We start from the raw sequence: 15,754 nt of genomic DNA on the forward strand, positions 1-15,754 counted from the left end.
TGATCTTCACATAGACTTTGCCAATGGGACATATAAATGGCTAGTAAACTAGTTAAACTAGTAAATGAATCTCCTGTGTGTTCTACCACTTTTGGAATCCTAAAAGGATGACTCCTGACTTCAGCAAACATTGCTAAGTTCAAGCACCTATTTCACTTTGCAAAGGGATTCCAGGGAAGCTTCAGGGCCATGAAATTCTCCAAACAAATAATTTCCTGGGGTTTGGAGGTTTGGGTCATCCTAATCTTAGGGTAGCCAGGAAGGAGAACAATTACACTATCAGGATGAAGAAAGCTTTGTCTTGATCCAGGGCTGTTCTAGATTACTCTAGATGGAGATTGGTTTAATCCCTCTTGTTCTTAGTGAAGCTCAGTTCTTAAAGATCATTTCATTCACTTAATGTGTCATAAGCTATCTGTTTAGTTCATTGAAATTTGGCATAAATCAAAACTGCTAATCTGTCATTTCTTTAAGGACAATATATTGCAGAAACCACAGATCAGGGGTACCTCTTTTGTTCTTTGATTTCTCCCACCACTAAGAGCAGCTCTGAAATCATGTTCAACTCAACATTTATTAAACATTATATATTTACAATATACAAAGCACTGAGCGTGCTTAAGCAAAGAGGAAAAAGACTCAACCTTTATCCTCAAGAAGTCTGTACTTCAATAAGGAAGTATAAAAGTAACTATAACATGAGACAATAAAACAAGCACTCAAATAAGAATATAAATAAAGGCTTAAGGGAGCCCAGAAAAGAGAATATAAATTCAGGTGGAATTCCATGAACACTATAAGTGCTTTTAAAGGTGATTTGGGGACTGTGTATGTGACTACAGATTTTAATTCATTTAAAGTAATTTAGTTCTTAGGGTGGACGAGTTAAGTTGACAGAGAAGTAGGGGGACCCTGGGCTTTCCACATCCATCAAACACAGCTGTGTTGAGGTCAGATCATGTGGAACACTTAGGAAATCGATCTGTGGCCTGGCAGAAGGATCTCCACAGTTGGAGGGAGACAGCATGGCAGGTGCAAGCCTTATTTTAACAAACAAATCAAAGCACACCTAGTTAAAGGTCCAAACACCACATGACAAGCAAGAAGGAGCTCTGATTGACCGGTGGGAAAGGGCAGCCAAAATGCAATAGCAGAATACACACAGCACATACCAGAAACACTTCCTGAAGCGTCAGGCTCTGGACAGTGTGAGACGCCTTTTAAATATAGCAGTACTCTCAGGTGCAAGAAATATAACAAGCTTTCAAAACACACACAAGACAGAAACATAGCCAAAATGGCAAGATGGAAGAATTCTCCCCCCCAAAAGAAAGGTCAAGAAGAAATCACATCCAGAGACTTGCTCAAAACAGATATAAGTAAGGGGCCCCTGGGTGGCTCAGTTGGCTAAGCATCCGACTTCAGCTCAGGTCATGATCTCACAGTTTGTGGGTTCGAGCCCTGAATCAGGCTCTGTGCAGACAGCTCAGAGCCTGGAGCCTGCTCTGGATTCTGTGTCTCCCTCTCTCTCTCTCTGCCCCTCCCCTGCTCATTCTCATGCTCATTCTCTCTCTCTCTCTCTCTCTCTCTCTCTCTCAAAAATAAATAAACATTAAAAAAAGGTTTTCAAAAAAAAAACAGATATGGGGTACCTGGGTGGCTCAGTCAGTTAAGCTTCCAATTTCTGCTCAGATCATGATCTCACGGTTCATGAGTTCGAGCCCCATGTCAGGCTCTGTCCTGACAGCTTGGAGCCTGGAGCCTGATTCAGATTCTGTATCTCCCTCTCTCTCTGCTCCTCCCCCACTCTCTCTCTCACTCACTCTCTCTGTCTCAAAAATAAATAACCATTAAGAAAATTCAAAAAAGATAGAAGCAAAATATCTGAAGATGAATTCAGAACAGTCATATGACTACCAGCTGGGCTTGAAAAAAGCATAGAAGACAACAGAGAAACCCTTGATTCAGAGATCAAAGACATAAAAACTAGTCAGGCTCAAATAAAAAATGCGATAACAGATGCAAAATTGACTGGATACAGTCAAAATGAGGATTAAAGAAGCAGAGGAGAGAATAGGTGATATAGAAGATAAAATTATGGAAAACAATGAGGCTGAAAAGAAGAGGGAAAAAAACTATTAGATCACAAGAGGAGACTTAGGGAATTTAGTGATTCCATAAAATGGAATAACATCTGTATCATAGGATTCCCAGAAGAAGAGTGGGGAAAAGGAGCATAAGGTTTATTGGAACAAATTTTAGCTGAAAGGAAATCTGGGGAACGAAACAAGTATTCAAGTCCAAGAGGCACAGAGAGCTCCTTTCAAAATCAACAGAAACAAGTCAACACCATGACATATCATAGTGAAACTTGCAAAATACAAAGATAAAGAGAATTCTGAAAGCATCTAGGGGCAAAAGGTCCTTAACCTACAAGAGTAGGCACACAAAGTAAGCAGCAGACCTGTCCAGTGAAATTTGGCAGGCCAGAAAGGAGTGGCAGGATATATTCAACGTGTTGAATGGGAAAATTACGCAGCCAAGAATTCTTTATCCAGAAAGGCTGTCATTCAGAATAGAAGAAGAGATCGAATTTCCCAACAAACAAAAACTAAAGGAGTTCATGAACACTAATCCAGCCATGCAAGAAATTTTAAGGCGGACCCTTTGGGTGGAGAAAAAAAAAGACTAAAGCAACAAAGACTAGAAAGGACCAGAGAACATCACTAGAAACATCATCTCTACGGGTAACATATGGCACTAAATTTATCTTTCAATAATCATTCTGAATGTAAACAGACTAAATGTTTCAATCAAACGACATAGGGTATCAGAATGGATAAAAAAAAAAAAAAGAACAAGATTCATCTATATGCTGCCTACAGGAGACTCACTGTAGACCTAAAGACACTTGCAGATGGAAAGTGAGGAGATGGACAACCATTTATCATGCTAATGGATGTCAAAAGAAAGCCAGAGGAGCCACACTTGTATCAAACAAACTAGAGTTTAAAACAAAGACTGTAACAAGAAATGAAGAAGGGCATTATATCATAATTAAGGAATCCATTCATCAAGAAGAGCTAACAATTGTAAATATTTATGCCCCTGACTTGGAGGTACCCAAATATATAAATCAATTAATAACAAACATAAAGAAACTCATTGATAATAATACAATAATAGTAGGGGACTTTAACACCCCACTTACAACAATGGGCAGACCATGTAAGCAGAAAATCAACAAGGAAGTAATGGCTTTGAATGACACACTGGACCAGATAGACTTAATAGATATATATATTCAGAACATTTCATCCTAAAGTAGCAGAATACGTATTCTTCTCGTGTACTTGGAACATTCTCCAGAACAGATCACATACATGGTCACAAATCAGTCATCAACAGTCATCAACATCAATCATACCATGCATATTTTCAGATCACAACACTATGAAAGTTGAAGCCAACCACAAGAAAAAATTTGGAAAGCCCTCAAATACATGAGAGTTAAAGAACATCCTACTAAAGAATGAATGGGTTAACCAGGAAATTAAAGAAAAAAATTCATGGAAGCAAATGAAAATGAAAACACAGCAGTCCAAACCCTTTGGGATGTAGCAAAGGCAGTCCTAAAAAGAAAGGATACTGCAATTTGGACTTCTCTCAAGAAGCAAGAAAGATCCCAAACACACTACCTACCTTACACCTAAAGAAGCTCAGAAAAAAACAGCAAATAAAGCTGAAAGCCAGCAGAAGAAGAGAAATAATAAAGATTAGAGCAGAAATAGATAATATAGAAACAAAAAAAGCAGTAGAACAGATCAACAAAACTAAGAGCTGGGTCTTTGAAAGAATAAACAAAATTGATAAACCCCTAACCAGACTCATCAAAAAGAAAACAGAAAGGACCCAAATAGATAAAAATCACATTTTTTATCACAGCTGACACCACAGAAATACAAACAATAATAAGGGAATACTACTAAAATTATATTCCAACAAACTGGACAATCTGGAAGAAATGGACAAATTCCTAGAAACTCACACACTACCAAAACTAAAAAAGGAAAAAATAGAAAATTTGAACAGATCAATAACCAGCAAAGAACTTGAATCAGTAATTAAAAATCTCCCAACAAGGGGCACCTGGGTGGTTGAGTTGGTTAAATGTCCAACTCTTGGTTTCAGCTCAGTTCATGATCTTATGGTTCATGGGTTCAGGCCCCATGCTGGGCTCTGTGCTGACAGCGCGGAGCCTACTTAGGATTCTTTCAGGATTCTCTCTCTCCCTCTCTCTCTGCCCTACTCACACTCTCTTTCTCAAAATAAATAAACTTAAAAAAAAATCTCCCAGCAAACAAGAGTCCTGGACCAGATGGTTTCCCAGAAGAATTCTACCAGACATTTAAAGAAGAGTTAATACCTATTCTTCTCAAATTGTTCCAAAAGAATAGAAATGGAACAAAAGCTTCCAAACTTCTCCTACGAAGCCAGCATTACTTTGATTCCAAAACCAGACAAAGACCCCACTAAAAAGGAGAATTAAAGGCTAGTATCCCTGATGAACCTGGATGCAAAAATTCTCAACATGATACTAGCAAATTGATTTCAATAGTACATTAAAAGAATTATTTGCTGTGGTCAAGTGGGGTTTATTCCTGGGCTGCAGGGTTGGTTCAATATTCGTAAATCAATCAATGTGATACACTACATTAACAGAAGAAAGGATGAGAACCATATGATCCTGTCAATTGACGCAGAAAAAGCATTTGACAAAATACAGCATCCATTCTTGATAAAAACCCTCAACAAAGTAGGGATAGATGGAACATGACTCAACATCATAAAGGCCGTATATAAAAGACCCACAACTGATACCAATGCTGGAAGTCTTGGCCTCAGTAGTCAGACAACAAAAAGAAATAAAGGGCATACAGATTGGCAAGGAAGAAGTCAAACTTTCAGTATTTGCAGATAACATGATACTCTATGTAGAAAACTCAAAAGAATCCACAGAAAAATTGCTAGAACTGACACATGAATTCAGCAAAGTCGTAGGATATAAAATCAACATGCAGAAATCTGTTGCATTTCTATACACCAATAACAAAGCAGCAGAAAAAGAAATCAAGGAATCAGTCCCATTTACGACTGCACCAAAAACAATAAGATACTTACGAATAAACCTAACTAACAAGGTAAAAGATCTGTACTCTGAAAACTATAGAACATTTATGAAAGAATTGAAGAGGACACACAGAAATGGAAAAGCATTCCATGCTCACGGATTAGAAGAACAAACATTGTTAAAATGTCTCTACTACCCAAAGCAATCAACATATTTGATGAAATCCCTATCAAAATACCACCAGCATTCTTCATAGAGCTAGATAAAATAATTCTAAAATTAGTATGGAACCACAAAAGACCCCTAATAGCCAAGGCAGTCCTGAAAAAGAAAAGCAAAGCTGGAGGCCTCATGATTTCACAATTCAAGCTGTATTACAAGCTGTAGTCATCAAAAACAGACACATAGATCAATGGAACAGAATAGGAAACCCAAAAATTGACCCACAACTATATGGTCAACTAATCTTCAACAAAGCAGGAAAGAATATCCAATGGAAGACTGTCTCTTCAACAAATGGTGTTGGGAAAACTGGACAGCAACATGCAGAAAAATGAAAAACAGACCACTTATTTACAGCATATACAAAAATAAATTCAAATTGGATGGAAGATCTAACCATGAGACAGGAAACCATCAAAATCTGAGAGGAGAACATAGGCAGCAACCTCTTTGACTTTGCCATAGCAACTTTCTACTAGACATGTCTCTAGAGGCAAGAGGGAAAAAAGCAAAAACGAAATACTGTGACTTCATCAAGATAAAAAGCTTCTGCACAGTGAAGGAAACAGTCAATAAAACTAAAAGGCAGCCTCTGGAATGGGAGAAGATATTTGCAAACAACATATCTAATAAAGGGTTAATATCCAATCTATAAAGAACTTACCAAAACTCAAAACCCAAAAAACAAACAACCCAGTTAAGAAATGAAGACATGAACAGACACTCTTCCAAAAAAGACATCCAGATGGCTAACAGACACATGAAACGATGTTGAACATCAACACTGTTGATGTTCAACATCATTATTAGGGAAACACAAATCAAAACTGCAATGAGATACCACCTCACACCCATCAGAATGGCTAAAATTGACAACCCAAGAAACAACAGGTATCGGCAAGGATGCGGAGAAAGGGGAACCCTCTTGCACTGCTGGTAGGAATGCAAACCGGTGCAGCCACTCTGGCAAAGAGTATGGAGTTTCTTAAAAAGACTAAAAATAGAACTACCCTACAATCCAGCAATTGCACTATTAGGTATTTACCCAAAGGATACAAAATACATATTCAAAGCAGTAGGTGCATCCCAACGTTTACAGCAGCATTATCAACAACAGCCAAACTATGGAGAGGGCGCAAGTGTCCATCGACTGATGAACGGATAAAGAAGATGTGGTATATACAAACAATGGAATATTACCGAGCCATCAGAAAGAATGAAATCTTGCCATTTGCAAGGACATGGATGGAGCTAGAATATATTATGCTAAGCAAAATAAGTCAATTAGAGAAAGTCATTATATGATTTCACTCATATGGGGAATTTAAGAAACAAATTAGATGAATATACATATGGGAAGAGGGAGGGGAGAGAAGAGAGGAAAACAAACCACCACAAGAGACTCTTAATGATAGAAAATAAACTGAGAGTTGACGGAGGGAGGTGAGTGGGAAATGGGCTAGATGGGTGATGGGTATTAAGGAGAGCACTTGTTGTGAGGAGCACTAGGTGTTCTATGTAAGTGACGAATCACTGAATTCTACTTTGAAACCAATATTGCACTGTATATTAACTAACTAAAATGTAAATAAAGAAATAAATTTTAAAAAATAAAGTAACTTGGTTCTTGCTCTCTTTTACTGTGGACTTTATTTTTTTAATTTTTTTAAGTTTATTCATTTACTTTGAGAGAGAGAGAGAAAAAGAGAGACAGCAGGAGAGGCAGAGACAGAGAGGCAGAGAGAGAACCCCAAGCAGGCTCCGCACAGGGCTCAAATTCAGAAACCATGAGATCATGACCTGAGCCAAAACCAATAGTCAGATGCCCAACTAACTGAGTCACCCAGGCGCCACTTACTGTGGACTTTCAATCCATCTATATGTTTAACTTTTCAATTTTGCAAGCACACTCTTTCCTCGAGAAAAGAATATTGCCATTCACTAGGTGGCAATAAAGAACAAAGCTGTAAGTTACCATATATATTTAGAATCTAAAAAGTTCTGTCAATAAAATATGACAATTGCTACTTTCATTGTAATTTCTTTCAGGAAAACCCACCCAGTTTGGTCACGTGCATAGTAATTACAAAGGTCTTGGGTAAATGGGTGCCTCAGCTCTCTTTTTGTGTGCTGTTTTTGTCCTTTTCAAAAAACCTAAAATAAAGGAATGGGGTGTTTAGAACATAAAATAGGAAAGAAACTGATTCAAAATTGTATTTTAAAAGACCTCAGTAAAATGTATATGTTGATCATATTCTTATGTTTTTTTAATTTTTTTTAAACATTTATTCACCTTTGAGAGACAGAGAGTAATTGGGGGGGAGGGGGGACAGAAAGAGAGGGAGACACAGAATCAGAAGCAGGCTCCAGGCTCCAAGCTGTCAGCACAGAGCCCAACGCGGGGCTTGAACCCAAGAATCGTAAGACCGTGACCTGAACGAAGTCAGACACTCAATCGACGGAGCCACCCAGGCGCCCCAAATTTGATCACATTCTTTAGTAGAAGGTCAGAAGATAATTGATAGAACTGTTGGTGAGTGCATAGCTATCTCAAAAAGGAAAACGCAGAACATACATTAAAAAAAAAAAATCAAGTTACACAAAATGAAATAGATAATCCTGAACAGTAATCATAGAAATGGAAGAGAAAAGGAAACTCAAGATATCATTTCATAAATTACCTTTCTTCTTGCTGTGATAACACCAAATATGGTGAGGTTACAGTAGAACTGGTATAATCCTGGTAATATGATTAACTTTTTCTGGAAAATAATTTGGCAATAGATAGTAAAAGCAGTACAAAATTCTTGGGGTGCCTGGGTGGCTCAGTCAGTTGAGCATCTGACTTGATTTTGGCTCATGTCATGATCTCACAGCTTGGGATTCTCTCTCACCCTTGCTCTCTGCCCCTCCCCAACTTGTGCTGTCTCTCTCAAAATAAATAAATAAACTTAAAAAAAAAAAAAGGCAATACAAAATTTCAGACCTATTAGCTCAAGGAGCCCAATCCTGGGAATTTATCCTAAAGGAGGAATTCAACCAAAGAATAAACCTGTAAATGTTAACATGTTGTCAATAGGAATGTCTATGATGGAAGGAAAGAAACTGGAAACAACATATATGCTTGGATAAGTAATACCACAATGAGAAAAAAAGCTGTCTCCACGTCTTTCAGAATGTAGACAGGACCAGAAGGACTTCTGGAGTCAGAGGTGAAACAGCAGAGAAGCAGCCCAGCAAGGACAGCCCTATGTAGAGCTCTGGCTCAGCCCTCTAGGCCAGGGAGTAACGCTGATGACAAGGAGGGCAGTCTAGGAGAGGGACCAGCAGCTGAGCCCAACATGGAAAGAATGAGGACAGGTATAAAAGAAATGTTGAAAAATGATGGCAAGCTGCTAATGTTTGAGACAAGACAATGACAATATGGATCACCTGGGACACAGTGGCATCTCATCTAAACACCGTGTTAGTTATTACATACCAAAAGCCTTCCTTGTGTTTCTGTGCTTGTTTGTACTTTCCAAATTCTCTGCAATAAATACATATTACATTTATTATTATATATAATTATATATTACATGTTATATAGGTAACATATTATTTACATAATTGGAAAAATGTTCTATGGAAAGAGTATAATAAAACACTAGAATCTATTCCTTGCTACACAAAGTGTGACAGCTTGTTAGACATACAGAATCTTGGACTCCTGCACAGACCCAGTGAGTCAGAATCTGCAGGTTAACAACAAATTCACAGGTGGTTCCCACATGTATTTATAGTCTGAGAAGCACTGCTCTGGTTCCTTCTGCTCCACATCCCCCAAAGTGTGTGAGGCATGAGAACCTACCAGACTCTGCTGTGGCCTTCCTAGGTGCAGACATGTTGTCCCCACGCCCGGATTAGATGGGTAAAAGGCTTCTGCAGGTACTGAGCCTTGTGCCTTGAAAGTCAGGAAGAAGTTCTGATTAGTATCCTGGGGCCAGCACACAATTGTTGTTCACCTGGTCAAACACACAATGCAAAGAAATTTCTATTAGATTATTACTGATATTTACCCAGTCACTGTCACTCGATGACTTAATTCTTTGAATGCCACACTTATGCTAAAGTAGGTGTTGGGGATTCAATATTGAATGGATAAGAACTGACTACAGAGCCCGTCTTCAAATAGTTCATGTTCAATCTATAAAAAATCCTCAGATAGAATAAGCATGTTTTCTTTTCTAATCTTTGTCTGTAAATAATAGGCCTGTAAAATCATGGCACATTACTCCTTCTGGTTAAAACCTAGAGTACTTTTTGTTTGGCAACTTCTCCATTAACTACCTGCAAATGATATGGGATTGCTGTAATCTGAATCTAAAAGTTAATGTTTTGAAACATATTTTATTTTTTTAAATTTCTTTAAATGTTTACTTCTGAGAGAGAGAAACAGAGACAGAGCATGAGCAGAGGGAGGGGCAGTGAGAAAGGGAGACACAGAATCCTAAGCAGGCTCCAGGATCTGAGCTGTCAGCACAGAGCCTGACATGAGGCTTGAACCCACAAACCATGAGATCATGACCTGAGCCGAAGTCAGACGCTTAACCGACTGAGCCATCCAGGTGCCCCTGAAACATACAAATTTTAGAATTTTGAGATATAGGATGTTAAAAAAGATTACTTAAAACATGGATATAAGGCAAAAAGGTAGGTGGCATGTCCTTTTAATGTTGACGTTGATATTTAACAGGCCCTTCCAAGGATTATCAATTATGTAGAGAATTGTTAACTACGACTCATTGTTTAAATCCTAGACTTAATAAAATTACATGTTAACCTATAGATTTTTCTTCTAGTAGGAAAGAGAACATCAGAGATTATCATCTATTGCCCTGTCAGACCTTAAACCAGGCTTTCTAAATCTAACCTAGAGTTCTTATTCTAACATTCATTCCAATTGCCTATAAAAATCTGGATCATCAAACCTTCTCTGAACTACTTTCACCAACTTCCTGGTTTCTTCATTAATCAATAAATTGAATACAATCTCTATCATGGTTTCACTTCATATTTAAAAATTTTTTTTCAACGTTTATTTATTTTTGGGACAGAGAGAGACAGAGCATGAACGGGGGAGGGGCAGAGAGAGAGGGAGACACAGAATCGGAAACAGGCTCCAGGCTCTGAGCCATCAGCCCAGAGCCTGACGCGGGGCTCGAACTCACGGACCACGAGATCGTGACCCGGCTGAAGTCGGACGCTTAACCGACTGCGCCACCCAGGCGCCCCTCACTTCATATTTTAATGCATCACACTTTTAATTTTATTTTTAAATGCTACTTTGACGAAAGGAAAAAAAAAATCTCTTCTTTTTAAAAGGACAGTGGTGGCCTCATGACTGGTACTGTGGTAATGGACTTCAGTGGTGAGCCTTCCTTGGAAGCAGACCTGAGAAGTTAAAGCCCTCACTGGTAACTAAGAACCACTGAGAATAATGCCCAAGTTTCTGCCTTCCAAATATATGACTGAAAATATTTAAAATGATACAATCTTAACTAAAGACAAAAAAATGAATATTTTTTAGAAATTTTGCCAGACAATTTTAAGATGCTCTTTGGTAACGGGAGATACTCTTAATTAAATATCAGGGTGTAAATATGCTATATACTGGGGGCGCCTGGGTGGCTCAGTCGGTTAAGCATCCGACTTCAGCTCAGGTCATGATCTCATGGTTTGTGGGTTCAAGCCTCATGTCAGGCTCTGTGCTGACAGCTCAGAGCCTGGAGCCTGCTTCTGATTCTGTGTCTCCCTCTCTCTCTGCCCCTCCCTCCCCTGCTCATGCTCTGTCTCTCTCTGTCTCTCAAAACTAAATAAATGTAAATAAATAAATCAAATAATTTAAATATGCTATATGCTGCATTCCACCAAATCAAACATATAAATGGTCCTGCACTCCAACAGCTCATCTTTATGTGAATACACACCCCCCCCACACACACAAGATCTCTTTAGCACACAGGTAAGTAGACTGAAATTCATATTAATCCATACCAACAGTCACCAGTATCAAATCTTTCATATAAGCCAGTACTTCTCCCAGAGCAAACAACTCTGATCAGAAACACATACCCATTTCTAGCATTTATTAGTGCGATGAGTTTGAGACAGCCTATAGAAATATAAAAATCAAACTGGATGAATTTCCCTTCTCTTACACTTGATCTAGTATATCGTAGGACAAATAGATAAAAGAATATCTTAATTAAGCTGATTAACATTTAATTCAGTTTGTGAGTTGCAGCTACTATAGTAAATCAGCAACAGCATAAGACTATAAAATTCAACAAGTGTGCATTAAAGCCTAGAGGCTCTATAAAGTCTACAAAAGTAAATTACATAATAAAAAACAGAATCTTCACTTATTATAATGCAAAAGAAAACTTCTAAGGGAATATAGTGAAAGCTGCTACCATATTACCCACCTCCTCCAATGCTTGACTAAGTAAGTCCCCATCAGGGCTTCCCCCCATAATTTCTGTTTTTTATAATACTTTCTGGACTCATCTCCCCAAGTTGAACCATAAACACCTTGAAGGCAGGAATTTTAACTTGTTGTATCTTCAGTGACTAACACATTCTACACTACACTCAAGAAATGTTTGATGGGTTCACTAATTATTTAATTCCATGAAAAATGTGTATGCATCTGCATAGCATGCCAAGAACTCTGGGAAGTCCCAGAGGTCAGATCCCTAAATTAAAAGTTTCTCTCCCAACTCCTGAAGAAGTTTTCTACACTATAGAAAATCAAGTAATTAACCCTGAGAAGGGGGAAAACATTAAAAAATTATTACTTATTTTGGGATACAGCACTGAGGACAGACAAATAAAGTTCCAATATGGCACAAAGTGGTCCCATGTGACCACAAGAGGAAGAAAACATGTGTTTGGTTTCCCAAGAAACAAATGCAGGACATTTTTCTTCAGGAGTCAGAGTGACACAGAAGAACCAATGAATACTGTACATATTCTCCAATGCTTAGTTAAGGTGCGATTGTCAGTCTGTCTCACATGCTCTCAAAACTAAAGCAGATGCCAGCAAAGGCCATTCCTGCATATCGGACTTTATGTTGGAAGCAAAATGCCAAAATATAGTTTGAAATGACATGCTCAGCACCTTGTGCTGACAATTCTAACCTCTAGGGCTGAGTACTTCCAATTCTTTTGAAAATTCTTCTCTGAGACCTGTGTTGGCCTAGAAAGAAGAGAATGAAAGAACTCCAAATGCCCAGTACTAACTACTGCCCTACCTGAAGTCCACCTCAGGTATAAGAGCTCTTTCCTGTGAACTCTGTACTTCCGGTGACTAAATTCTCAGGGCAAGCCTCTTGGACTAGTATTATGTAGCATGTTTTACGCCACTTAAGAATTGCTTTTAGTTTTGTTGTGTTTTTTAAAGGAATAGTGTTACTGCTTTTTCCAATTATAAAGATAACCAGTATTCATGTAGAAAGTGAAGTTCCCATCAGGAAATTTCACTTTTGATCAGTGGCTTACTAGTCACTCTGAAGTATGTGTGTGTGAGGGTTGGGGGGGTACAAAGCAGGGAGGGATGAGGTGCTGAAGTGCACAAGAGCCGCTGGCAGTTCTGGCTGGCACAATCAGGCAAGAAAAAGAAATAAAGGTATTCGAATTGGGAAGGACAAAATAAAACTGTCTTTATTTACATGATTAAGATTTGTGTACATAATTATACCTCAATAAGGCTGATTTTTAAAAAGCCATAAAAAAAGGGGCGCCTGGGTGGCTCAGTCGGTTAAGCGGCCGGCTTCGGCTCGGGTCATGATCTCCCGGTCCGTGAGTTCGAGCCCCGCGTCGGTCTCTGTGCTGACAGCTCAGAGCCTGGAGCCTGTTTCAGATTCTGTGTCTCCCTCTCTCTGACCCTCCCCTGTTCATGCTCTGTCTCTCCCTGTCTCAAAAGTAAATAAAAAGTTAAAAAAAAGCCATAAAAAGATAATCTACTTCAGTAAGAGTAAAACAAAACACAGATGTGATTGTGCTAAAATGATTTCAAAAATCAAGTTATTAATGGAAGTTTAAACATTAAAGAGCTGTTATCCACCATCATGGAAATGAGAGAACTGTTACCCCTTCGCGGGTCCTTACCATCTTGTTTGTATTATAAAGCACTGGAAGTCTGTGTCAACAATGCTCAGTCACTTGCAACCCAGGGACTGACATAGTTACCATGAGCCACACTCTGAGCAAATACTTTTTCAATTATTAGAATGGCATTAGTAAAAATAACTACTTACTAACAACATTTGAAAATGACTTCATTACCTAGATGCTTCTGCTATTTAGGTGCCAAGATAAACAATCTTCTACTGCTTGTTTCATTCACGACATAACTTGCTTTGGCATCTTCCCTCGAACCTCCTGAACATCATATCCATCTGTCTGTTGTTCTTCTTTTTTTATCTTCCCTCTTACCTTCTTCTCGCTCTTTAGGAAATAAAGTTTGCCAGTAACTACATGAGAGTGCCTGCCTGTTTCAAAATATGTAGCTCCTGTACCTTTAATCAATAGACCTTGGCTTGTATATCCCAAGGAACTATTTATTTATAGGGTACAGCTGAGCCTTTCCATAACTAAGATTATGTCAGTCACAAACATATACACATGACATATGTGTGCAGACAAGAGTTGACATAGCAGGCCTTAGGCTGCCACACTTAGAAAAACCTACTTGCAAGGGTGGCCCTTGGCTGTCATCCGGGAACTTTCCTGGCAAAGTCATTTCCAGGAATTGCCCTAAATGAGAAGTCATTTCCCTAAATGAGAAGAGTGACTCACTGTGCCTACACTGTATAAATGATGTGGTGTATGCTGAACATCTGTTTTCCTTCTGGACATCTGGAATTTCAGTGACCACCATCAGTCACACAAATACTGTGTGTCTTCATGACTGACCCCCAAGAAAGACCCTCAATGCCTAACCTCAGGTGAGCTTCCTAGGTAGATGTACTTCACAGGAGCTGTCACAATTTGTTGCTGGGGGAATTAAATACATTCTGTGTGACCCCACTAAGAGTGGACTCTGGAAAGCTTGCACATGGTTTCCTCCTGCAAAGGACTGAATGTTTGCGTCCCTCCAAAATGCATATGTTGAAACCCTAATCCCAATGTAATGGTATTTGGAGGTGGGGTCTTTGGGAGGTAGGTCGTGAGAATGAGACCTCATGAATGGGATTAGGGCCCTTATAGGAAGCAGAGAGCTCTCTTTCCACCAGTGAGGACACAACAAGAAGATGGAAGTCTGCAACCCAGAATAAAGTCCTCATCAAAACCTGACCATTCTGGCACCCTGATCTTGGACTTTTAGTGTCCAAAACTGTGAGAAAGAAATGTTTGTTGTTTAAGCTACTCAGTTTATGGTATTTTGTTGAAGCAGCCTGAACTCAGACAAAAATTGGTTCTGAGAAGTGGGGGTGCTGCTGTAATGCAGGAGTGCTTTAGAACCGGGTAATAGGTAGAGGCTGGAAGAGTTTCAAGGTGCCTGCTAGAAAGAGCCTAGACTGCCATGAAAGGACTTCTAAAGGCAATTCTTGTGAGAGCTCAGGAAGCAAAGAAGAGTGCTACAGACAAAGTTTCCATTTTCTTAGAGAATACATAAGTAACCACGAATAGGATTTTGGTAGAAATATGGATGGTAAAGGTGATTCTGATGAGGTCTCAAACTAAAATGAGGAACATGTCACTGCACAATGTTAAAGGGTCGAGGGGAAAAGGTGGACAACATATATGAACAGGTAGAGAATTTAAGTAGAGTGACAGAAACTACTTTAAAAAAATCAAATGGAAATGCTAGAAATAGAAAACAATATCAGAGATAAAGGATTTCTTAGATGGATCTATTAGAAGACTGAACACAGCTGAAGAGAAAAATCGTAAGCTTGAAGACAGGTAAATAAAGATGATCCAAAATGAAATAAGCAGATGAGTGAAAGTTAGAAGATCGTTCAAAAGTAGTGGATCATTCTCGAATGGTCTAATTTCTGTATAAGTGGAGTCACCAAAAGAGAGAATACCTGAGAAATGTCCATAATTAATATATGATAAGAAATCACAAATCAAAGATGTGTTCAGAACCTCAACTGGGGGGAGGGGGGAGTGTATGGATTACACACATCATAGTCCACATGCTGACAAACAAAGATATTGTGGGAATCTGGGAGGGACCTATGAAAAAACTGACAGAATTCAGGGTCAGCATACTTGCACTAAAAGGTGTTAAAAGAAGTTCTTCAAGAAGAAAAGTAGGCCACAGGTGGAAATTTGAAGTTACATACCAAACATGTGGAAAATACCAAAAACGGTAAGAATGCCGAGGAATGGTAAAAATATAAAGGATTT

At 38.7% G+C, this 15,754-nt stretch overlaps 1 protein-coding gene across 19 annotated transcripts in view; it reads right to left on the reverse strand.

Annotated features, from left to right (window-relative positions):
* The window catches only part of PTPN20 (protein tyrosine phosphatase non-receptor type 20), a 111,967-nt gene that overhangs the window by 81,047 nt on the left and 15,166 nt on the right, over positions 1-15,754 (reverse strand). For 11 of the 19 annotated variants that reach the window (XM_045040276.1, XM_045040277.1, XM_045040281.1 and 8 more), the window contains exons 2-4: positions 13,682-13,843; positions 9,204-9,357; positions 8,835-8,882 (exon numbers count right to left, since the gene is read on the reverse strand). In XM_045040276.1, coding sequence (XP_044896211.1) covers positions 8,835-8,882; positions 9,204-9,237 — 82 coding nt within the window. In that variant the 5' untranslated portion in view covers positions 9,238-9,357; positions 13,682-13,843. Of the gene's footprint in view, positions 1-8,034; positions 8,116-8,834; positions 8,883-9,203; positions 9,358-9,920; positions 9,979-13,681; positions 13,844-15,754 lie in introns of those variants that run through there. The other 8 variants (XM_045040271.1, XM_045040269.1, XM_045040270.1 and 5 more) reach the window with 5 other exon arrangements.

This window comes from Felis catus, chromosome D2, assembly GCF_018350175.1.
Source record: "Felis catus isolate Fca126 chromosome D2, F.catus_Fca126_mat1.0, whole genome shotgun sequence".
NCBI lineage: Eukaryota > Metazoa > Chordata > Mammalia > Carnivora > Felidae > Felis > Felis catus.